Genomic DNA, 25579 nt, shown 5'->3' with positions numbered 1-25579 from the left:
AAGTACCATTCGTCTCCATTCACTCCTATCTAACATGCTCACGCACGCTTTCTGGAAGTCCAAGCCCCTTGCCCACAAAACCTCCTTTACCCCCTCTCTCCAACCCTTTCGAGGACGACCCCTACCTCGCCTTCCTTCCCCTATAGATTTATATGCTTTCCATGTCATTCTACTTTGATCCATTCTCTCTAAATGACCAAACCACCTCAACAACCCCTCTACTGCCCTCTGACTAATGCTTTTATTAACTCCACACCTTTTCCTAATTTCCACACTCCGAATTTTCTGCATAATATTTACACCACACATTGCCCTTAGACAGGACATCTCCACTGCCTCCAACCGTCTCCTCGCTGCTGCATTTACCACCCAAGCTTCACACCCATATAAGAGTGTTGGTACTACTATACTTTCATACATTCCCTTCTTTGCCTCCATAGATAACGTTTTTTGACTCCACATATACCTCAATGCACCACTCACCTTTTTTCCCTCATCAATTCTATGATTAACCTCATCCTTCATAAATCCATCCTCTGACACGTCAACTCCCAAGTATCTGAAAACATTTACTTCTTCCATACTCCTCCTCCCCAATTTGATATCCAATTTTTTTTTATCTAAATCATTTGATACCCTCATCACCTTACTCTTTTCTATGTTCACTTTCAACTTTCTACCTTTACACACATTCCCAAACTCATCCACTAACCTCTGCAATTTTTCTTTAGAATCTCCCATAAGCACAGTATCATCAGCAAAAAGTAACTGTTTTAATTCCCATTTTGAATTTGATTCCCCATAATTTAATCGCACCCCTCTCCCGAACACCCTAGCATTTACAGTGGACCCTCGACCAGCGATGGCATCGATTAACGATAAATCTGACTAGCGATACATTTTATCGCAAAAATTTTGCCTCGATTAGCGCTAAAAAACTCGACCAACACTTTTCCTTCCGTCTGAGACGCATCCACTTCTGGCCAGTGTTTACAAGCCAGCCAGCCACTGCGGTCACTTCCAAGCACACAATCGGAACATTTCATATTATCACAGCCTTTTTAGTGATTGCACCTGCAAAATAAGTCACCATGGGCCCCAAGAAAGCTTCTATTGCCAACCCTACAGCAAAAAGGGTGAGAATTACTATGGATATGAAGAAAGAGATCATTGCTAAGTATGAAAGTGGAGTGCATGTCTCCGAGCTGGCCAGGCTGTACACAAAACCCCAATCAACCATCGCTACTATTGTGGCCAAGAAAACGGCAATCAAGGAAGCTGTTCTTGCCAATGGTGCAACTATGTTTTTGAAACTGAGATCGCAAGTGATAGAAGATGTTGAGAGACTGTTATTGGTATGGATAAACGAAAAACAGGTAGCAGGAGATAGCATCTCTCAAGCGATCATATGTGAAAATGCTAGGAAGTTGCATGACGATTTAATTAGAAAAATGCCAGCAACTAGTGGTGATGTGAGTGAATTTAAGGCCAGCAAAGGTTGGTTTGAGAGATTTAAGAATCGTAGTGGCATAAATAGTGTGATAAGGCATGGTGAGGCTGCCAGTTTGGACCAAAAAGCAGCTGAAAAATATGTGCAGGAATTCAAGGAGTACATAGACAGTGAAGGACTGAAACCTGAACAAGTGTTTAATGGTGACACTGACAATGTTGTGAAACACGTTAGGAATGTCATAAAGGAACGGGAGGTACAGGCCTCTATGGGCAGATATGTTGTGCGACAGAGGTCCAGTGACTCTCAAGCTGGTCCTAGTGGCATTAAAAGAAGGGAAGTAACCCCGAAAAAGGACTTGCCACCTCAAGTCCTAATGGAAGGGGATTCCCCTTCTAAACACTAAGACCATCAACACACTCCCCTCTTCCCATCCCATCAATCATCACCAGATCTTCAATAAAGGTAAGTGTCATGTAACTGTGCATGTCTTCTTCAGTTTGTGTGTATTAAAATTAATATTTCATGTGTTAAAATTTTTTTTTTTCAATACTTTTGGGTGTCTTGCACGGATTAATTTGATTTCCATTATTTCTTATGGGGAAAATTAACTTGACTAACCATTATTTTGACTAACGATGAGCTCTCAGCAACGGATTAATAGCGTTAGTCGAGGGTCCACTGTACTTCTTTTACAACCCCATCTATAAATATATTAAACAACCATGGTGACATTACACATCCCTGTCTAAGACCTACTTTTACCGGGAAGTAGTCTCCCTCTCTTCTACATACCCTAACCTGAGCCTCACTATCCTCATAAAAACTCTTTACAGCATTTAGTAACTTACCACCTATTCCATATACTTGCAACATCTGCCACATTGCTCCCCTATCCACTCTATCATATGCCTTTTCTAAATCCATAAATGCAATAAAAACTTCCCTACCTTTATCTAAATACTGTTCACATATATGCTTCAATGTAAACACTTGATCTACACATCCCCTACCCACTCTGAAACCTCCTTGCTCACCCGCAATCCTACATTCTGTCTTACCTCTAATTCTTTCAATTATAACCCTACCGTACACTTTTCCTGGTATACTCAAAAAACTTATTCCTCTATAATTTTTACAAACTCTTTTGTCCCCTTTCCCTTTATATAAAGGGACTATACATGCTCTCCGCCAATCCCTAGGTACCTTCCCCTCTTTCATACATTTATTAAACAAAAGTACCAACCACTCCAACACTATATCCCCCCCTGCTTTTAACATTTCTGTCATGATCCCATCAGTTCCAGCTGCTTTACCCCCTTTCATTCTACGTAATGCCTTGCGTACCTCCCCCACACTTACATTCTGCTCTTCTTCACTCCTAAAAGATGGTACACCTCCCTGACCAGTGCATGAAATTACCGCCTCCCTTTCTTCCTCAACATTTAAAAGTTCCTCAAAATATTCTCGCCATCTACCTAATACCTCTCTCTCCCCATCTACTAACTCCCCTACTCTGTTTTTAACTGACAAATCCATACTTTCCCTCGGCTTTCTTAACTTGTTTAACTCACTCCAAAATTTTTTCTTATTTTCATTAAAATTTCTTGACAGTGCCTCTCCCACTCTATCATCTGCTCTCCTTTTGCACTCTCTCACCACTCTCTTCACCTTTCTTTTACTCTCCATATACTCTGCTTTTCTTATAACACTTCTGCTTTGTAAAAACCTCTCATAAGCTAACTTTTTCTCTTTTATCACACCCTTTACTTCATCATTCCACCAATCGCTCCTCTTTCCTCCTGCCCCCACCCTCCTATAACCACAAACTTCTGCCCCACATTCTAATACTGCATTTTTAAAACTATTCCAACCCTCTTCAATCCCCCCACTACCCATCTTTGCACTAGCCCACCTTTCTGCCAACAGTCGCTTATATCTCCCCCGAACTTCCTCCTCCCTTAGTTTATACACTTTCACCTCCCTCTTACTTGTTGTTGCCACCTTCCTCTGTTCCCATCTACCTCTTACTCTAACTGTAGCTACAGCTAAATAATGATCCGATATATCAGTTGCCCCTCTATAAACATGTACATCCTGGAGCCTACCCATCAACCTTTTATTCACCAATACATAATCTAACAAACTACTTTCATTACGTGCTACATCATACCTTGTATATTTATTTATCCTCTTTTTCATAAAATATTTATTACTTATTACCAAATCTCTTTCTGCACGAAGCTCAATTAAAGGCTCCCCATTTACATTTACCCCTGGCACCCCAAATTTACCTACTACTCCCTCCATAACATTTTTACCCACTTTAGCATTGAAATCCCCAACCACCATTACTCTCACACTTGATTCAAAACTCCCCACACATTCACTCAACATTTCCCAAAATCTCTCTCTCTCTCTACACTTCTTTCTTCTCCAGGTGCATACACGCTTACTATAACCCACTTTTCACATCCAATCTTTATTTTACTCCACATAATCCATGAATTAATACATTTATAGTCCCTCTTTTCCTGCCATAGCTTATCCTTCAACATTATTGCTACTCCTTCTTTAGCTCTAACTCTATTTGAAACCCCTGACCTAATCCCATTTATTCTTCTCCATTGAAACCCTCCCACCCCCTTCAGCTTTGTTTCACTTAAAGCCAGGACATCCAGCTTCTTCTCATTCATAACATCCACAATCATCTCTTTCTTATCATTTGCACAACATCCATGCACATTCAGACTTCCCACTTTGACAATTTTCTTCTTCTTATTCTTTTTAGTAATCTTTAGAGGAAAAGGGGTTACTAGCCCATTGTTCCCGGCATTTTAGTTGACTTTTACAACACGCATGGCTTACGGAGGAAAGATTCTTATTCCACTTCCCCATGGATATAAAAGGAAAAGCAATAAGACCAAGAACTATTAAGATAACATCAAAGAAAACTCAGATGAGTGTGTATAATCCCTTCACTAAATATTACCTTGCTCACACTCCAACAGACCGTCAGGTCCCAAATACCATTCGTCTCCATTCACTCCTATCGAACATGCTCACACATGCCTGCTGGAAGTCCAAGCTCCTCGCCCACAAAACCTCCCTTACCCCTTCCTTCCAAGCTTTTCGAGGACGACCCCTACCCCGCCTTCCTTCCATAAAAACCATCCTCATAAAACTATCGTCATAAAAACTCTTTACAGCATTTAGTAACTTACTACCTATTCCATATACTACTTGCAACATCTGCCACATTCCTCAGCTATCCACTATCATATGCCTTTTCTAAATCCATAAATGCAATAAAAACTTCCCTATCTTTATCTAAATCCTGTTCACATATATGCTTCAATGTAAATACTTGATCTACACATCCCCTACCCACTCTGAAACCTCCTTGCTCATCTGCAATCCTACATTCTGTCTTACCTCTAATTCTTTCAATAATAACCTTACCATACACTTTTCTTGGTATACTCAGTGAACTAATTCCTCTATAATTTTTACAATCTGTTTTGTCCCCCTTCCCTTTATATATGGAACTATACATGCTATCTGCCAATCCCTAGGTACCTTCCCCTCTTTCATACATTTATTAACCCTTTCAGGGTCCGTGCCGTAGATCAACGGCTTTACGCTCAGGGTCCAAACCGTAGACGTACGCCATGAGCTCAGCTCACTCTGATAAGCTGTGAGCAGTAAATTTGGGCCTAGATATGAGAGAATACATCTATGTGGTATGTGTGCACCACATAAAACAAATCCTGAAGCATACAGTGCATAATGAGAGAAAAAAACCAGCACCGTAATTTTCGATTAAAACAGCGACTTTGCAGTGTTTTTTCGTTTTTTGTAGTTGTACTGTATTTGCAATTTCTTGGTCTCATTTGATAGAATGGAAGATATACTACTGAAATAGAGATGATTTTGATTGGTGTTATTACTGGAAATGGCTTGAAAGTGAGCTCAAAGTAGCAGAAATGTTAAATTTTTGCTGATGTTCAAGAGTAAACAAATGACCTCAAGTCTAACATGACAGCTGGTGGGTCTAATATACATTCACAAATGTGGTGATATTATTTATATATTTTTTTACAATATTGGATAACAGTAAATCTTCTATTTTTTGGTTTGAATAAAAATTCATTATGTGAATAAATAATCAAAATGGAATTCATTTGTAAAGCCTGAAAACATAACTAATGAACAGAGGAAATGTTAGTTTAGTGCCAGGAATGCCTGCATTGTTTAATCTGGACCCTATTTTGAAATTGGAATATTTTGAACTTTGCATTAAATTGGCCAAATTACCAATTTCCAGTCACTTTATTTTGATGTTGAAACAGTTGACTTGGCGATTTCTTGTGCTCAATTGATAGAATAGAAGGAATATTAGTGAAACAGCTAAGAATTTGGTTGACTGAAATACTGTAATTGGCCTAAAATGGGAGTCAAAGTCGGCAAAATCGCCGATGCGTAAATATCGCCGACACATCAAAATTCGCGAGCATAATTTTGTCAATTTTTCATCAAATATCGTAATTTTTGTTTTATTACCTTCAGAAAAAGATTCTCTACCATTTCATAAGAAAAAATAACACTTGGAAATTTGGCCTCCGGACCCTGAAAGGGTTAAACAAAAATACCAACCACTCTAACACTATATGCCCCCCTGCATTTAACATTTCTGTCATGATCCTGTCAGTTCCAGCTGCTTTACCCCCTTTCATTCTACGTAATGCCTCACACACCTCCCCCACAATCACATCCTGCACTTCTTCACTTCTAAAAGATGGTATACCTCCCTGGCCAATGCATGAAATTACCGTCTCCCTTTCTTCGTCGACACTTGAAAGTTCCTCAAAATATTCCTGCCATCTACCCAATACCTCCATCTCTTGATCTACCCAAAACCTCCATCTCCCCATCTTCTAACTCCCCTACTTTGTTTTTAACTGACAAATCCATTCGTTCCCTAGGATTTCTCAACTTGTTTAACTCACTCCCAATTTTTTTTTATTTTCATTAAAATTTCTTGACAGTGCCTCTCCCACTCATTGATCTGCTCTCCTTTTGCACTCTCACCACTCTCTTCACCTTTCTTTTACTCTCCACATATTCTGCTCTTCTTATAACACTTCTGCTTTGTAAAAACCTCTCATAAGCTACCTTTTTTCTCATTTATCACACCCTTTACTTCATCATTCCACCAATCACTCCTCTTTCCTCCTGCACCCACCCTCCTATAACCACAAACTTCTGCCCCACATTCTAATACTGCATTTTAAAAAGTATTCCAACCCTCTTCAACCCCCTCCCCCACAAACTACTCATATTTGCACTAGCCCACCTTTCTGCCAATAGTTGCTTATATCTCACCCGAACTTCCTCCTCTCTTAGTTTATACACTTTCACCTCTCTCTTACTTGTTAAATTTTTATTCCCATTAAATAACATTAAATAATTTTCAGTCTATCTCTTCCGAATGGCCTCAATATTTAATGGCTGATGCATCTTAGGGACAGGATAGTATCCATTAAGCTTTGTTTATATGTAGGCATATCTGTTGATATCTTAAAATAGATTCACTGGAATCGATGCCATAAGTGGAGAATGAGTTTTCTGGTTGGTTTCAAATTTTCACCACTGATATGGTTTCCTGAATGCAAGGTTCATGATATTACTAGGGGATGTAAGTCCCAATTTGCCAGTTTTATTGAATGAAAAAGCAATATTCATTTATATTCATTAACTAAAGAATACTGCTTCTGACTGGCCTCAAAATTTAATATTAATAATGATGCATTCTTTATGAAGTTTGGTATCCCATAAATTAAGACCAAATAGGTACAAACTGTAAATTTTACTAAAATTGAAAAAACTTGGATAGGTTGAAATCTGTTCAATTATTGGAAAATGCCTTTTTCTGACTGATTTCCAACATTCACACCGGTAGGCTTTATTAACCCTTCCAGGGTCGCTAGGCCCTTTCCCAGACTTGTTCTCAGGGTTGCCAAAATTTTAAAAACAAAAATTATTTTTTCTTATGAAAAGATTGAGAATCTTTTCCTGATCATAATGACACCAAAAGTATGAAATTTGGTGGAAAACTTAAGGAATTATGCTCTCGCGAAGTTAGCGGTCTTGGCGATGTTTACTCATCGGCGATTTTGCCCACTTTGAGCCCTATTTTCCACCCATTCCAGTGTACTAGTCAACAAAAATCATGACTATTTTGCTAGAACTCCATTTTTTCTATCAAATGAGTACAAGAAACCACCCATTTACCGATTTCAACTATCCAATAAAGTGGTCAGAATTTAGCAATTTTGCCAATTTCACACAAATTTTGAAAGATGCCAATTTCCAAATAGTGTCCAGAATAAACAAGAAAGACATTCCTGGCACTAAAATAACATTTCCTCTGTTCATTAGTCACTTCCCCATGCCCCTCTTACATTCTTTTGCTTTCCACTTTGAATTTTTATTCTCACAAAAAATAGAAGATTTACTGTTATGCAGACTACTGCATTAATGTAGAAATGGTATAAATAATATCAGCGCACTTGTGAAAGAATATTAGACTCACCAGTTGACGTGTATTAGACACGTAGCATGATTTGTTTACTTTTGAACTTCGGCAAAAATCAAAGACTTCTGCTACTTTGAGCTCAATTTCAAGGTACTTTTCATTGTAAAACCAATCAAAATCGTCTCAATTTCTGTAATATCTCTTCCATTCTATAAAATGAGACCAGGAAAACTAGAATACCATCATAAATACCATACGAAAATACAGTGCAAAGTCGCCATTTTAAACCAAAAACAGTCAAAGTTTTTTTTCCCATTATGCACTGTGTGCTGCAGGATTTCTTTTATACTGTGTACACTGACCACATGGACCCATTCTTTCATATGTAGGCCTACCAGCTTTCTCTCACTAGATTTGAGGGCGCTAGAATTTAGGCGTACTAGTACGTCAAAAACCCTGGTGCGTAAGCCGTACTAGTACGTCGGAAACCCTGAAAGGGTTAAAAGAAACCTTGGCATTCACTAAATGGTGGAAATATAAATTTTCCAATATATACCATACATAATAACTAGAGAATACCACTTCTCCAATATATACTGAATAAACTGTACCATACATAATAACTAGAGAATACCACTTCTGATCAGCTTCAAACCCTAAATGTTAGTGTATATTAATTGGAAGTATTTTTTAATTCATTCTCAGCTGCATGGGTGCCAATTTGCCATTTTTCCACCAATTTCATCAAACTAGATTTTTCTTAAAAAATAAAAGTCAAACATTTGTTCTTATAGGATTGTTGAGACTGAAATAGAATATAAGAAAAGAAACAAACTAAAAAAAATTTGCAGTCTTCAGGCATTTTTTAATTTAATGATGACAGACCTACCCATTTTCAGAACATTTCTAAGCAACATTGTTCATTTCTTTTTCCAAAATTTTTGTTTACACCTTGAAGACGCCATATTCAATTGAATTAAAATCCTCAATGTTTCTGTACAGTATCTATGGACAATGTTACACAGGCTATTCAAATATTTTTTTCTGTGTGATAACTGAAGAAAACCTCTGATCATCTTCAAAATTTCCACACTCATGTATCCTCCATAGAAGACGGTTGGTATTATTAATCCTTTGAGGGTCCGCCCTGTAGTTCTACAGCTTTGAAGCCTGGGTCCAAGCTGTAATTCTACACCATGAGCTCAGCTCACTCAGATAAGCTGTGAGTAGTAAATCTGGGCCTAGATATGACAATGTTTTGGATTAAAACAGCAACTTTGCGGTGTTTTTTCGTATGGCTTTTAGAGTTGTATTCACAGTTTCTTGGTCCCATTTGATAGAATGGAAGATAATATTACAGAAATAGAGATGATTTTGATTCATTTTAGCACTGAAAATAGCTTGGAACTGAGCTCAAAGTAGCAGAAATGTTCGAGTTTTGCTGATGTTCAAGAGTAAACAAATGACGTCACGTGTCTAATACACATCAGCTGGTGGGTCCAGTGTTCATTCAAGAATGCACTGATATTATTTATACAATGACATATGTATTACAATATCGCCTAACAGTAAATCTTCTATTTTTTGTGTGAATAAAAATTCATTATGTGAATAAAAAATCAAAATGGAATTCATTTGTAAAGTCTGGAAACATAACTAATAAACAGAAGAAATGTTATTTTAGTACCAGGAATGCCTGAAGTGTTTATTCTGGACCCTATTTTGAAATTGGAATATTTTGAACTTTGTGTGAAATCGGCCAAATTACCAATTTTCAATCACTTTATCGGGTAGTTGGAACAGTTGACTGGGTGATTTCTTGTGCTCAATCGATAAAATAGAAGTAATACCAGCGAAATAGCTAAGAATTTGGTCAACTGGATTAATGTAATTGGCCTAAATGGGAGTCAAAGAAGGCAAAATTGCTGATGTGTAAATATCGCTGAAGCAGCAAAATTTACGAGAGCGTAATTTCGTCAATTGTCTGTCAAATTTCGTATTTTTTGTTTTATTACCTTCAGAAAAAGATTCTCTACTATTTCATAAGAAAAAATAAGAAAAAATTGTTTTGAAAATTCTTGGACCCTGTGGATAAGTTTCAGATCAGGGGTATAGACCCTGAAAAGGTTAATGGTGTGTGTAAGTGCCATTTTTAATACTGAAATTGTATAACAGTATCTTAAATTATTGCATTATTTTGCTTTAATGTCAGTGAGGGGCTCTTTATCCAAGGACATGAACTTATCCTTATAATGGGTTAACACTTTCTCCTGATCCAAATGCAACAATTATGAACAAGATCTTTCTTTAATGGATGATTCATCTTATGAAATGATGGAATTTGTTGGCTTTGTTCAGTGTTGGTGCAAATTTTGATGGCTCCTGTGCCTTTTTTGACTGGCTTTCAACTGCTGATGTGTTTTATTTTTTTATTGAAGAAATTGGGATATTAGTGTCCATGCAATTACTTGAGAATACTAATTCTGATTCATTTCAAATCGTCAATGCTAATACTGAACTGCATAAGAAACTTGTGTTGCACTCTGCACTAATATTTTTGCATCCAGTAACATGTAAGAGGGCTGGGGTTATGCAGTACAGGAACACCTCTCTCAGATCACACAGTGACCAAAGTACAGTGGACCCCCGGTTAACGATATTTTTTCACTCCAGAAGTATGTTCAGGTGCCAGTACTGACCGAATTTGTTCCCATAAGAAATATTGTGAAGTAGATTAGTCCATTTCAGACCCCCAAACATACACGTACAAATGCACTTACATAAATACACTTACATAATTGGTCACCTTTGGAGGTAATCGTTATGCGGGGGTCCACTGTACATACCCCCTTTCCTCACTTAACAACGGAGTTCCGTTCCTAAGACCTCGTCGGTAAACAAATTCGTCGGTAAGTGAAGAGTACACTATAATGGTAGTGGGTTTGTGTCAACCATCTTTGATATTGTTTTAATATCACCTTCGCATCATTTATAGCATTTCTGGTATATTTTTAAATTTTTATACAGTAGTGTACTGTATATTGTAATAAGCAGAATAGAGGAAATCAGCTCTAACATATATTATTTAGGTATGAATGGCTTGATAAAGCTCCTGGAGAGCGAAACGTTGCCACAATAAGTGTCACATTAGTTGCACTTGTGTCCTTTTACTTTACAATACTATACTAGTCAAAGAGCCTGTTGTAAGTCTGAGTCATTGGTAAACTAGTACATTGCTAAGTGAGGTGAGGCTGTATTATTATTACTACATATTTTTTTAACACATTGGCCATTTCCCATCGAGACAGGGTGACCTAAAAAAAGAAAAACACTTTCACCGTCATTCAACACATAATAACTGGCTTCACAGAGGCACTCAGACACAAGAGTTCAAATGCCACTCCAAACAGCAAATATCCACAAATCCCTTCTTTAAAGTGCAGGCATTGTATATACTTCCCACCTCCAGGACTCAAGTCCATCTAACCGGTTTCTCTGAATTATTGTATTATCACACTGGCCGATTCCCACCAAGGCAGGGTGGCCTGAAAAGGAAAAACTTTCACCATCATTCACTCCATCACTGTCTTGCCAGAAGGGTGCTTTACACTACAGTTTTTAAACTGCAACATTAACACCCCTTCCTTGTGAATCCCTTCACAAAATATTACCCTGCTCTCACTCCAGCAGATCATCAAGTCCCAAAAACCATTCGTCTCCATTCACTCTATTATTATTAACATTATTATTATTACATTCATGTCCCATAGGGGTCAGGAATGTTAAAATAGTAACTAAATGGCTTTTGGTCTCTGTGCAATCTGAGAAAGGTGTCCCCATATTGCATAACCCTAGGCCCCTGTAGGTAGTAGGTTGGTAGACAGCAACCACCCAGGGAAGTACTACTGTCCTGCCAGATGACTGTGAAACAAAAACCTGTAACTGTTTTGCGTGATGGTAGGATTGCTGGTTTCTTTTTCTGTCTCATAAACACGCTAGATAACAGGGATATCTTGCTACTCCTACTTACACTTTGGTCACACTTCACAGACACGCACATGCATATATATATACATACATCTAGGTTTTTCTCCTTTTTCTAAATAGCTCTTGTTCTTCTTTATTTCTTCTATTGTCCATGGGGAAGTGGAAAAGAATCTTTCCTCCGTAAGCCATGCGTGTCGTATGAGGTGACTAAAATGCCGGGAGCAATGGGGTACTAACCCCTTCTCCTGTAGACATTTACTAAAAAAGAGAAGAAGAAAAACTTATAAAACTGGGATGCTTAAATGTGCGTGGATGTAGTGCGGATGACAAGAAACAGATGATTGCTGATGTTATGAATGAAAAGAAGTTGGATGTCCTGGCCCTAAGCGAAACAAAGCTGAAGGGGGTAGGAGAGTTTCAGTGGGGGGAAATAAATGGGATTAAATCTGGAGTATCTGAGAGAGTTAGAGCAAAGGAAGGGGTAGCAGTAATGTTAAATGATCAGTTATGGAAGGAGAAAAGAGAATATGAATGTGTAAATTCAAGAATTATGTGGATTAAAGTAAAGGTTGAATGCGAGAAGTGGGTCATAATAAGCGTGTATGCACCTGGAGAAGAGAGGAATGCAGAGGAGAGAGAGAGATTTTGGGAGATGTTAAGTGAATGTATAGGAGCCTTTGAACCAAGTGAGAGAGTAATTGTGGTAGGGGACCTGAATGCTAAAGTAGGAGAAACTTTTAGAGAGGGTGTGGTAGGTAAGTTTGGGGTGCCAGGTGTAAATGATAATGGGAGCCCTTTGATTGAACTTTGTATAGAAAGGGGTTTAGTTATAGGTAATACAGTGGACCCCCGCATAACGATTACCTCCAAATGCGACCAATTATGTAAGTGTATTTATGTAAGTGCGTTTGTACGTGTATGTTTGGGGGTCTGAAATGGACTAATCTACTTCACAATATTCCTTATGTTAACAAATTCGGTCAGTACTGGCACCTGAACATACTTCTGGAGTGAAAAAATATCGTTAACCGGGGGTCCACTGTACATATTTTAAGAAAAAGAAGATAAATAAGTATACAAGATATGATGTAGAACGAAATGACAGTAGTTTGTTGGATTATGTATTGGTAGATAAAAGACTGTTGAGTAGACTTCAGGATGTACATGTTTATAGAGGGGCCACAGATATATCAGATCACTTTCTAGTTGTAGCTACACTGAGAGTAAAAGGTAGATGGGATACAAGAAGAATAGAAGCATCAGGGAAGAGAGAGGTGAAGGTTTATAAACTAAAAGAGGAGGCAGTTAGGGTAAGATATAAACAGCTATTGGAGGATAGATGGACTAATGAGAGCATAGGCAATGGGGTCGAAGAGGTATGGGGTAGGTTTAAAAATGTAGTGTTAGAGTGTTCAGCAGAAGTTTGTGGTTACAGGAAAGTGGGTGCAGGAGGGAAGAGGAGCGATTGGTGGAATGATTATGTAAAGAGAGTAGTAAGGGAGAAAAAGTTAGCATATGAGAAGTTTTTACAAAGTAGAAGTGATGCAAGGAGGGAAGAGTATATGGAGAAAAAGAGAGAGGTTAAGAGAGTGGTGAAGCAATGTAAAAAGAGAGCAAATGAGAGAGTGGGTGAGATGTTATCAACAAATTTTGTTGAAAATAAGAAAAAGTTTTGGAGTGAGATTAACAAGTTAAGAAAGCCTAGAGAACAAATGGATTTGTCAGTTAAAAATAGGAGAGGAGAGTTATTAAATGGAGAGTTAGAGGTATTGGGAAGATGGAGGGAATATTTTGAGGAATAGTTAAATGTTGATGAAGATAGGGAAGCTGTGATTTCGTGTATAGGGCAAGGAGGAATAACATCTTGTAGGAGTGAGGAAGAGCCAGTTGTGAGTGTGGGGGAAGTTCGTGAGGCAGTAGGTAAAATGAAAGGGGGTAAGGCAGCCAGGATTGATGGGATAAAGATAGAAATGTTAAAAGCAGGTGGGGATATAGTTTTGGAGTGGTTGGTGCAATTATTTAATAAATGTATGGAAGAGGGTAAGGTACCTAGGGATTGGCAGAGAGCTTGCATAGTTCCTTTGTATAAAGGCAAAGGGGATAAAAGAGAGTGCAAAAATTATAGGGGGATAAGTCTGTTGAGTATACCTGGTAAAGTGTATGGTAGAGTTATAATTGAAAGAATTAAGAGTAAGACGGAGAATAGGATAGCAGATGAACAAGGAGGCTTTAGGAAAGGTAGGGGGTGTGTGGACCAGGTGTTTACAGTGAAACATATAAGTGAACAGTATTTAGATAAGGCTAAAGAGGTCTTTGTGGCATTTATGGATTTGGAAAAGGCGTATGACAGGGTGGATAGGGGGGCAGTGTGGCAGATGTTGCAAGTGTATGGTGTAGGAGGTAGGTTACTGAAAGCAGTGAAGAGTTTTTACGAGGATAGTGAGGCTCAAGTTAGAGTATGTAGGAAAGAGGGAAATTTTTTCCCAGTAAAAGTAGGCCTTAGACAAGGATGTGTGATGTCACCGTGGTTGTTTAATATATTTATAGATGGGGTTGTAAGAGAAGTAAATGCTAGGGTCTTGGCAAGAGGCGTGGAGTTAAAAGATAAAGAATCACACACAAAGTGGGAGTTGTCACAGCTGCTCTTTGCTGATGACACTGTGCTCTTGGGAGATTCTGAAGAGAAGTTGCGGAGATTGGTGGATGAATTTGGTAGGGTGTGCAAAAGAAGAAAATTAAAGGTGAATGCAGGAAAGAGTAAGGTTATGAGGATAACAAAAAGATTAGGTGATGAAAGATTGGATATCAGATTGGAGGGAGAGAGTATGGAGGAGGTGAACGTATTCAGATATTTGGGAGTGGACGTGTCAGCGGATGGGTCTATGAAAGATGAGGTGAATCATAGAATTGATGAGGGAAAAGAGTGAGTGGTGCACTTAGGAGTCTGTGGAGACAAAGAACTTTGTCCTTGGACGCAAAGAGGGGAATGTATGAGAGTATAGTTTTACCAACGCTCTTATATGGGTGTGAAGCATGGGTGATGAATGTTGCAGCGAGGAGAAGGCTGGAGGCAGTGGAGATGTCATGTCTGAGGGCAATGTGTGGTGTGAATATAATGCAGAGAATTCGTAGTTTGGAAGTTAGGAGGAGGTGCGGGATTACCAAAACTGTTGTCCAGAGGGCTGAGGAAGGGTTGTTGAGGTGGTTCGGACATGTAGAGAGAATGGAGCGAAACAGAATGACTTCAAGAGTGTATCAGTCTGCAGTGGAAGGAAGGCGAGGTAGGGGTCGGCCTAGGAAAGGTTGGAGGGAGGGGGTAAAGGAGGTTTTGTGTGCGAGGGGCTTGGACTTCCAGCAGGCATGCATGAGCGTGTTTGATAGGAGTGAATGGAGACAAATGGTTTTTAATACTTGACGTGCTGTTGGAGTGTGAGCAAAGTAACATTTATGAAGGGGTTCAGGGAAACCGGCAGGCCGGACTTGAGTCCTGGAGATAGGAAGTACAGTGCCTGCACTCTGAAGGAGGGGTGTTAATGTTGCAGTTTAAAAACTGCAGTGTAAAGCACCCTTCTGGCAAGACAGTGATGGAGTGAATGATCATGAAAGTTTTTCTTTTTCGGGCCACCCTGCCTTGGTGGGAATCGGCCAGTGTGATAATAAATAAAAATAGGCCCCTGTACATCAATGCACATGAAAATATTAGTGGAGAGTGAAACACAAGTTTCTAATGCAGTTATTAGCAATGAAGATATGAAATTAATCAGACTTGGTTTTCTCAAGTTATCACACAGACATGAAGTGCCTGAGGAAATGGGATTCCATCATGTTTGATCTAAGCAAGGGGAGGTTAAATCTAACTTCTTGGATCAAGAGCAACTCACCAGCAATAAGAAACCTCTGTAGAGGAGTAAAGTACTGTAGTTAACCTTCCTGAGTGGGAAAGGTGGCAAAGGCAAAAACTGATCTATAACAGTCTTAATAATATAATAATTACAGGCCTGAACTTCATAAAGACACTTAATAGCGGATGACAAACTGAACTATAATCTGTTAAAAACTATACAAATTGACATACATATCAAAGATTATCAACAGTGTTACCATTCTGACTTGGTTCAAGAGCCATACTGAGACAAAATGTACATTTAATGTGGAGGATTATAATGCAGTTTTTGCTCACTGCACTTTTACTATTTTTTTTTCAATCTTTCTGTGTATTGTGTACATGATAAGTAAGTCTTGTGTCAGATCATTCCACCAACAACTATAAACAGACCAAATTACACAAAATACTAGGCAGAGAAGAACAACAAGACAGTGTTGGATAAAGCAAAAACTAAATTCATTTTTATTTAATTCCCTCTTAGGTATGCCTTATAAACCATCCAATAGAATAAAAATCCCTCTCTTTTATTTGTTCAATCAGTCTTTTAACTTTTCTTTCTAAGCTTCTCATCTTTATTTCATGGTTGCCTTCCTCAGTCTTTTAGCCTTCACTATATAACTGCAGTGTATTGGAAAACCACTCGTTTTCCTCCCCCCCCCCTTCATCCACACACACTGAGTATAAGACAAAATACACATCAACAACTGCTCTTTTGACCAGTTAATGTGTTGCCTTAGCCTATACTGTTATCATCTGAAACTGCTTTTAGCTATGAAATGCTCCTTGGAAATTTTAAGATCTCTCCTACACTTGACTGGGAGCATAACTTCAAGCTGACAGAAATGGGAGGTAGAAAAATTATAAGTGGCTTTAAATTGATGACTGGTGATGACAGAAGAGAAAGGGAGAAATATGAAGAAAGACAAAAGAAAACAGAATAAGGAAGAAACAATGAGAAAGACATACCAAGCAAAGGCAATTCCACAAAGCACTTATTTACCATGATAGGAAAAGTACTAAACAAAGGCTTATACTTACCTTCCAAAACTTGATGAAATACTGTAAGGTTGTGGCTCCAATAAAAAGGCAGTACAAGAGAGCATAGCCCAAGAAAAGGATGAAGAATTTGTAGTTTGTGAAGGCAACACAGTTGTTGACCCAGGGGCAATGATGGTCCAGTTTTAGGACACACACTCCACACACTGAGCAATGGTGGCATCTGTCCGGCTTGACCTGCACACATTTATCACAGTATCGAATGTCTGAAACAAACGGTAGTTGACCTATGCAGACAAAAATCTGAACCTACAGCTCAATAAATTAAATATGTATTCAAACAAACATTATGGACCAATTAAAATTCAACAAAAAACTCTTTAACAAAAACATTGCAAAACATGTTCTTAGATATCAAAAGAAATATCATTAGTCCTAGCACATTAACTCTTTAAAAATTTTCATTTACGGAGAATTTTATTGTTTTTGTAAACCTTTTCGCTGTCTAGACCCCCAAAATTAATACTGCTCTAAGTGTCCACTTTTCATTGCATTTATGGATTTAGAAAATGCTTCACAAGGTTCCATTTTGCACCCCTGAAGAACCCTTGAAAAAGGTTCATCAGGGTCTGGGGTTTTATTCTGTTTCAGTTGGTCTACTTGTTCAATTAACATATCCCTAGTGACTGTCATATTACATAATTTATCTTCCTAAGGCCCACTATAAAAAATTAATTATTGGGAAAGCATTAGTGTCTTCCTGTGTGAAAACCAAGAAAAATAATTATTAAAAATCGAGCACATTTCCTTCTCCTTGTCAGTAAGATGCCCGGAGCTATTTTTAAGAAGACCTTCCTTTTCTCTAACTTTTGTTCTATAAACCTAGGGAGAACCTTTAGGGTTAGTTTTCAAACTCCTAGCAACTTTAATTTCATAGTCCTGTTTAGCTTTTCTTATCCCCTTTTTAATGTCATTCTTAATGTGAATATATTGATTCATAAGATGACCCCTCACCTCTTTAGATCTGCCTATAAATTCCTTTCTTCTGCCCTAAAAGATATTTGAGCCTACTGTTCATCCATTTCGGGTCATTTCTATTCAATCTACGTAATTTCTTTATATGGAATATATGTTCTTTGGGCAGCATGTACAGTGTTTAAAAAGCTGTCATATTGATAGCTCTCTTCGTTACTCCAGTCCACTGATGATTGGTGTCTCTAAGCCCATTGTAATCTGCTAAGTGAAAATCTGGGACCATTACTGAGTTATCCCTACTATCATACTTCCATTTCAGTACTAAAGATAACTGATTTGTGGTTGCTTGCACCAAGTTCCTTTGAAATTTCTAAATTATTAGCAAGGGTTTCCTTGTTTGCCAGAACCAAGTCAAGCAGGTTATTTCCCCTTGTACGTTCTGTAACAAACTGCTTTAAAAAACAGTCCTGAACTACCTCTAAGAAGTCATTAGACTAAATTCCCACTCAAGGAATTCCAATCAATCAGATTTAAGTTAAAATCCCCTAAAATTACAATATTGTGCCTTGTGGCACTAACAATTTCCTCCCATAGCAGTCTTCCTTGGTCCCTATCCAAGTTTAGGGAATGGTAATGATTTATAGAGAGCTCACATTTGTTTGGTAGAGATTGGTCAAGAGCCACAGATGTAGTAATATTTATATTGTAGTTAAGACTGAATTGTTAATACATGTATTGCTTTTGCCTCTTGTTAGTTAAAGGGTGAATTATTAACATTAATTTTTCCTCCAATAATTTTTAACCAAATACATTCATACTTTGTGTGTGATCACTCTACAAGGTATTATCACAAAGTTCCCATGCTCAAATTTTCATGCACTTCCTGGGTTAAAAATGGAGGCAGTGCAGATCATGCTGCATGGTACACTCCTTTGTGAAGTAGTGTGGCAGGTTTCAGAGTGATCTGCCATTCTGTTGAGGAGATGGTCATTTTTTGGTTGTGTTGTCAGAGTGAGTGAGTGCGAGCATGAACTTGAAGTTGTTTCAAATTCAGTATAACGGCTAATAAAATTCACAAAATGCTTCAGTAAGCACCTGGCGACGAAGCAATGGGTCGGATATAGTTTTTTGAATGGTTTTCTCAATTCAAAGCAGGAGGAAGTAAGTCACTCTGTCTGACTTTTTTGGGTTATCCTAGGCTCTCTACACATATGCTATGAATGATAATCTATGTAACTGTATTTGTGTATACCTGAATAAGCTTACTTTCTTTATCGAGGATGACAAATGCTGTGATCATCCATCAACATCAAAAACAGAAATTAGCATTAAAAGAGTGATGAAGGTTATCCAGGAAACTGCAAGTAGTGTGGGAATTTCTTATGGGTTGTGTCACAGCATTTTGACTGAAAATTTGAACATGAGGTGACTGACTTCAAAATTTGTGCCCGGTGCCAATTCAAACTCTGACTCTAACTCCTTTAATTCCATTTTACCAACTCCAACTCCAGTAACCCAAGAATTGCTTCTGACTCCGACTCCATGACTCCAGCTCCACAGCCCTGGTTAACCCTTTAACTGTGGGAGACCCTAGTAAAAAAATTCCTGTTTGTGGGAAGATTTTGGGGAAAAAAAAAAAAAACTTACAGATTGACAGTTTGTTTTTCTGGATCAAGTAAGACTAAAATGAGCAAAATCTGACAAAAATTTGTGATTTTTATAGTGTGTTGAAGGTGGTGAAAAATGATAACTAACCGGCAACAGTGGCATTAATGTGCCAGTGATGTTTACATTTCACAATTATTAAACTTTCAATTGTTTTAAACCTTCGACTGTTTCGGTCGTATATATACATCTTACGAGCCAATCTGTTTGACGCACTGTATATATACTCAAAAATTCTAGCAGCTTCAAATCAAGTGGGAGAAAGCTAGTAGGCCCATATGTGAGAGAATGGGTCTGTGTGGTCAGTGTGCGCAGTATAAAAAATCCTGCAGCACGCAGTGCATAATGAGAAAAAAAACTGACAGTATTTTTGGATTAAAATGCTGAATTTGAGGTATATTTTTGTATAGTATTTATGGTTGTATTCTCATTTTCTTGGTCTCATTTCATAGAATGGAAGACATGTTATGGAAATAGAGATGATTTTGATTGGTTTCACTATGAAAAGGACCTTCAAATGGAGCTCAAAGTAGCAGAAATGTTCAATTTTTGATGTTCAAAAGTAAACAAATGACATTATTGCCCAATAAATGTCCAACTAGCCATTCTAATACGCAACCACGAGTGGGTTGACATTATTTATATAATTATTACAATAATGCAGGAGTCTGCATAACAGTAAATCTTCTATTTTTTGTGCAAATAAAAATTCAAAATAGAAAGCAAGAGTAATACAAGAGGGGCCTGGAGACGAGACTGATGAACAGAGATAATGTTATTTTAGTGCCAGGAAGGTCTGCATTATTCATTCCGGACTCTATTTTGAAACTAGCATATTTTTTGTGTGAAATTGGCCAAATTGCCAATTTCTGACCACTTTATTGGATAGTTGAAATCGGTAAATGGGCAGTTTCTTGTATTCAATCAATAGAACAAATGGAGTTCGGAAGGAAGGAAGGAAAGGAGGAAGGAAGGAAGGAAGGATGGGAGGGGAGGGAGAGAGGGGAGGGAGGGAGGGAGAATAATAGGTAATAATGAGTTCCATTGAAGCATGAAAAACAAAGTCCACCCCTGACAGTGACATGATGAGATAACATCTGATAAGAGCTGACTTTTGATGAGCATACATGAGGGTGGGGGAGGGTGCAGCAGATAGGAGAAGATTAGAGGTGATATTTGATGAGCATCGCCCTCACTTTGTTTACGCTGGCACACAAACATGTCTGTCTATTTGTCTGTCAAGCTCCCTGTCTATCTGTCTATCCGTCTAGCTCTCTGTCTCAGAGAGAGCCAGAAGACTGTGTCGCCACCTTTACTCGTATCTTCAAGCAGAGTATAGCACTTTGTCTTGATTTTTTGGGTTATCCTAGGTAATTTACACTATGTATACTTGTATTTATGTGTACCTGTGAGACAGAGATAGACAGACAGAAAGAGAGAGACAGATTGAAAGAGATACAGAGACAGATAGACAGAGACAGACACAGATAGACAGAGGCAGAGACAGAGATAGACAGAGATACAGAGATAGATAGACAGACCCTAAACTTGGGGCTAACATCACTTTCCTCTTAAAAGAGGAGTGTTAATATGACATTACATCAGTGAATCCTTGGTGTTTGCAGCACTGTTTGCCCTAGCTGGCACTCAATTTAACTGGCACTCCCACAAGGTACTAAGTGGTCCCAGATTATTTTAATACTGCACACACTGAGTGTTAGGACCCATTCTATGTTGACAAGGCATCGTGCCAAATTTGAAGGCAGGAAAAATAAAACGTATATATACGTTTGGGGCACTACGTGTAAGAACATATATATATGTTTGGACCATTTAAGGGTTAAAGAAACCATATATCTATCATAGGTCAGAACAGAGACATTTGATATCCAAGTTAACATTAGGGCACTTCTGAATCAATAAGCTTCCTCACTCATACCAGTGAGCTGTTCAATATCAACTGCAGTACTGTTTGAATGAAGCACTGCAACAATACTTCCCTTTTTCATAACTATTCCACATGCAATGAAGAGAAGCACTGTCTGAGCAGATTTTAAACTTACTAGTCTGTGAGCAACAGCAAAACTAGATTTGCATACCTGTTTTTATCTATGTACCACACCCTTAGAGTTTAGTTTTCATTGAAGTTTGCCTGAAATGCTGAACAAACTCTTTACTAACAATGTGAATATGTAATCCTTTATGTATTTTTAAAATAAAATTTCTTATTGCCATTATTACTGTATAAATCTCATTAAAATACAGTATACACTTACCACCAGTCATGGTACGGTTATACACAGGAAGGCTGTGCTTCTGGATAAACCTCTCTAAGACATCTCTTCTCACTTCATCTGTCTCCGCTGACTCATAACGATCCAATTCAGTGGGTGGTAATCTAAACTGAATACGAGAAAAAAAAAGGAACATGCATAATATACATGTATAGAGATTTTAATATCTTTTAAATTCCTCTTATGTAAAAAGACAGGGGTTAGATTGGCTAGGTCCAAACACTGTTTAGTGATAAATCCTTCATCAATGCAAATTAAAAGAAATTCAGTTTAAATTAACAAAAAATACTAAAGGGAACAATGAAGCTAGAGGAAGCTTTCTCATATATAACAAACTTGTTTCTGAAGGGATAGCTCCCATTTGGAACATCCTCAGACAATGAAAGTGTGAAGAGGTCTATGTGTAAACACTACAAATTATTATGTTACTAATCATCTCACTCTAGCTGCAAATGGTGATTTCATGTCCTAAATTCATTCTTTACAATTAATGCTGTATAAGATAAATGATATAACCTGCAACAACCCAACCCAATACAGTATTTACAGGTAATGATGACAACCAACATTGTGTGTGTAACCTAATAAAGTCTCTGTGGTAATAAGCTGCTTTTCTGCATGGATATTCCTAACAGACACTAAAGCTAACCATGTGGCTATTTCAAAAAATTGCATTCAATAATAGTAATGTATGTACTTCTTCCCCATTTTGCACAGGGAAGACTTGCAGATGTTTCATTGACACATGCTAAAACCATTTTTTTTTAACACATTAGCTTTCTTCCACTGAGACACTGTGACCAAAAAAGTAGGAAACACCTCATCATCATAGCCCAGCCATTCTAGAAAAAAAATGGCCTTACCTTGAAATAATTCCCTAGTTATATCATCAAATATCAACACCCTTGCATGTTGTGCTACAGCCACCATCTTGGAAAATGGCAGCCACTTCAGAAAAAAAAAATTAAAAAAAAAAAAAAAAATTATGGTCGGCTAAAAGATAAATATATCTTCGGTCATTACCATTTTTTTACCATAAGCATAATGGAAACAAAGTTACAGCTGATTAAAAAAGCTGCAACTTTTATGCATTTCAATTCTCCATCAAAAAACTACACGATTGTTGAGGGGTAAAAGGTAGGAATTGATTATTAACCCTTTGAGGGTCAGTCACATACTAGTACGTCATTGCAGCCAGGGTCGGTCACGTACTTGTACGTGTAAATTCTAGTGCCTTCAAATCGAGCGGGAGAAAGCTGGTAGGCCTATGTGGTCAGTGTGCACAAAAGGAAAAAATTTGGGCACCCAGTGGTGCACTGTGGGAACACCATTTTAGTTCACCTTGTCCACCATGCCTCACGGTAAGAAGCTCCTCACTCCTCAGCGAATTGGGACTCTTTTGTTCCCAAGTGACAGTTCAAATATGGATGGAAGTGTCAATGAAGATGATTTCCAGGGTTTTGAGGAGTTTTTAACTGAGAATAATGAACATAATAGTGGTAATGGTGATAAAAATCCAGACGACCCTCAAACTTCCACATCTGGTGCTGGGCTGTCTTGTTCACATTCAGTTGCACCAGAACGAAAGAGGAAACTCGTATTTTCCGATGCTCAGGACACAGATGTGAGCAGTGGTGATGATAGTGAATATGAGCTCCAAGCTCTTGAAAACAGTTCCAGTAGCGAGAGTGAAGCGAAATATTCTCCAGTGAAGTGTCAGTATATACGACGGTACATGCACTCTGGTAGTGTGCCATATGCTGTTCCAAGGGTACGGAGTACATCACGTGGCCATACAACAGGAACAGATAGTGAAAATGAAGATGATATTGTTACAATGGGGATCATAAATGTGCAGGCATCAGAAGATGGTGGTGGTGGTGGTGCCAGCCATGAGGCGCCAGCAGCAGCCCATTCTGTTACCCACGCTGCTGAGTCAGCTCAGCTACAACAAAAACCACCCTCAGCCACCCACCCACCACACCAAACTCCACAACCACAACCTTCACAACTACAACCTCCACAACCACCTGTCAATATCCAGTATCCACCAGCAGACTGCACCTGGGATTGGCAGGAAGCTGCCAATTTTGTTCCCAATACCCATCAGTTTAATGAAAGTCAAAGTGGACTACAGCCATCTTGTACACTTGGGAACAATGCCACTGAACTAGAATGTTTTGAGTTATTCTTTGACAAACCCCTGATGGAAATGATTTTCAGGGAAAGCAACAGATACTACGAGTATACCATGGCAAACACAATTCTTTCACCAAGATCATGGCTACACCAGTGGAAGGAGACAACTGTGGCTGAGATGTATCTTTTGTTTGCTACAATAATGCTTATGCCACATGTGTATAAGCACAGTGTCAAATCATACTGGTCAACAGATTGCGCCATTGCAACCCCAGCTTTCAGTGATATAATACCAGTGAATTGATCTGTGCTACTGTTACGTATGCTACACTTCTCAGACAAAACCAGGCCTGACAGAAAAGACAGGTTATATAAGATTAGAAATGTGTTTATGTATCTGAAACAGAAATTCAATATGTATTTTTATCCCTTCAGGAAGCTTGTTATTGATGAGTCTTTGATTTTGTTCAAAGGCAGACTGTCCTTCAAGCAGTATATACCAAGCAAGAGGAAACTCTTTGGTATAAAGTTGTTTGTACTTTGTGATTGCTACAGTGGTCTTGTATTGGATATTATTGTGTACACTGGAAGTAATACATTGCAAGATAACAGGAAGTTATTGGGTATCTCTGGTGATGTGGTTAGAACAATGATGGAACTATATCTTGGTACGGGGCATATATTATATACTGATAACTGGTACACAAGCCCCTCACTTGGTGATTTTTTTGTGAGTGAATATGACAGATGTGTGTGGTACAGTGTGTGCAAATCGTAAACATATGCCCAGGTTCGAGGCAGGCACTCGTAGAGGTGAGGTGCAGGCGTTTGCTGCCAATGACATCATGACATTTCGGTGGCATGACAAAGAAGATGTCACACTGTCATCATCAGTTCACCAAAACGAAATGACAGACACTGGCAGGCAGCATAGAGAGACCAATGAACCCATTCTAAAACCTGCAGCTGTGATGGACTACACCCTCAATATGCACTCAGTGGGCAAATATGATATGCAAACTGGGTTTGCTGACTGTGTTTGCAAGAGTTATAAGTAGTACATAAAACTCTTTTTTCATCTTGTGGACATTTCTATGCCGAATACTTATAATGTGTACAAGTCGAAGACCAGAAACAAACCACCATATGGTCAATTTTGTTTGTCTGTCATCAGACAAATATTATTCAAGTACCAAGTAACAACACCTGAAATAGAACAACGCCTGCAAACTGATCATCAACTACCCTTCTTGTCTGAGGCCTGGTGATCACTTCCTAATACAACTGCCTACTACTGCTTTGAAGAAAAAGGCTAAGAATAGGTGTTTTGTCTGTGCACATACAAAAAAACACCCACAAAAACACAGACACTCGTTTTATGTGTGAGGAGTGTAAAACACCACTGTGCACGACACTGTGTTTCAAAGAGTTCCCCAGGCTGCAGAACTTCTAGAAACATGTCCAGTGACTGTATATGTGTATATAAAATTTAGAAAAATAGTAATAAACATTTTATATTGTTCGTCTGTGTAAACATGCTTTGTAAACAATATAATGACAACAGTGTTTGTGCAGTTATTGTGTAGTATAGAAAAAGTAAATATACACATACAAAATAGTGTTCATACTGGTCTCACAGGCCATAAAAG

General features: G+C 38.3%; 1 protein-coding gene across 5 annotated transcripts in view; it reads right to left on the bottom strand.

Annotated features, from left to right (window-relative positions):
• The window catches only part of LOC128694636 (palmitoyltransferase ZDHHC20-A), a 294832-nt gene that overhangs the window by 189161 nt on the left and 80092 nt on the right, over nt 1-25579 (bottom strand). For all 5 annotated transcript variants that reach the window (XM_070095949.1, XM_070095948.1, XM_070095952.1 and 2 more), the window contains exons 6-7: nt 21774-21900; nt 16900-17123 (exon numbers count right to left, since the gene is read on the bottom strand). In XM_070095949.1, the coding sequence (XP_069952050.1) occupies nt 16900-17123; nt 21774-21900 (351 nt within the window). The remainder of the gene's footprint in view (nt 1-16899; nt 17124-21773; nt 21901-25579) is intronic.

This window comes from Cherax quadricarinatus, chromosome 51, assembly GCF_038502225.1.
Source record: "Cherax quadricarinatus isolate ZL_2023a chromosome 51, ASM3850222v1, whole genome shotgun sequence".
NCBI lineage: Eukaryota > Metazoa > Arthropoda > Malacostraca > Decapoda > Parastacidae > Cherax > Cherax quadricarinatus.
Note: the sequence above shows the minus strand (reverse complement) of the source record. Positions and strands in the feature narration are given on the sequence as shown.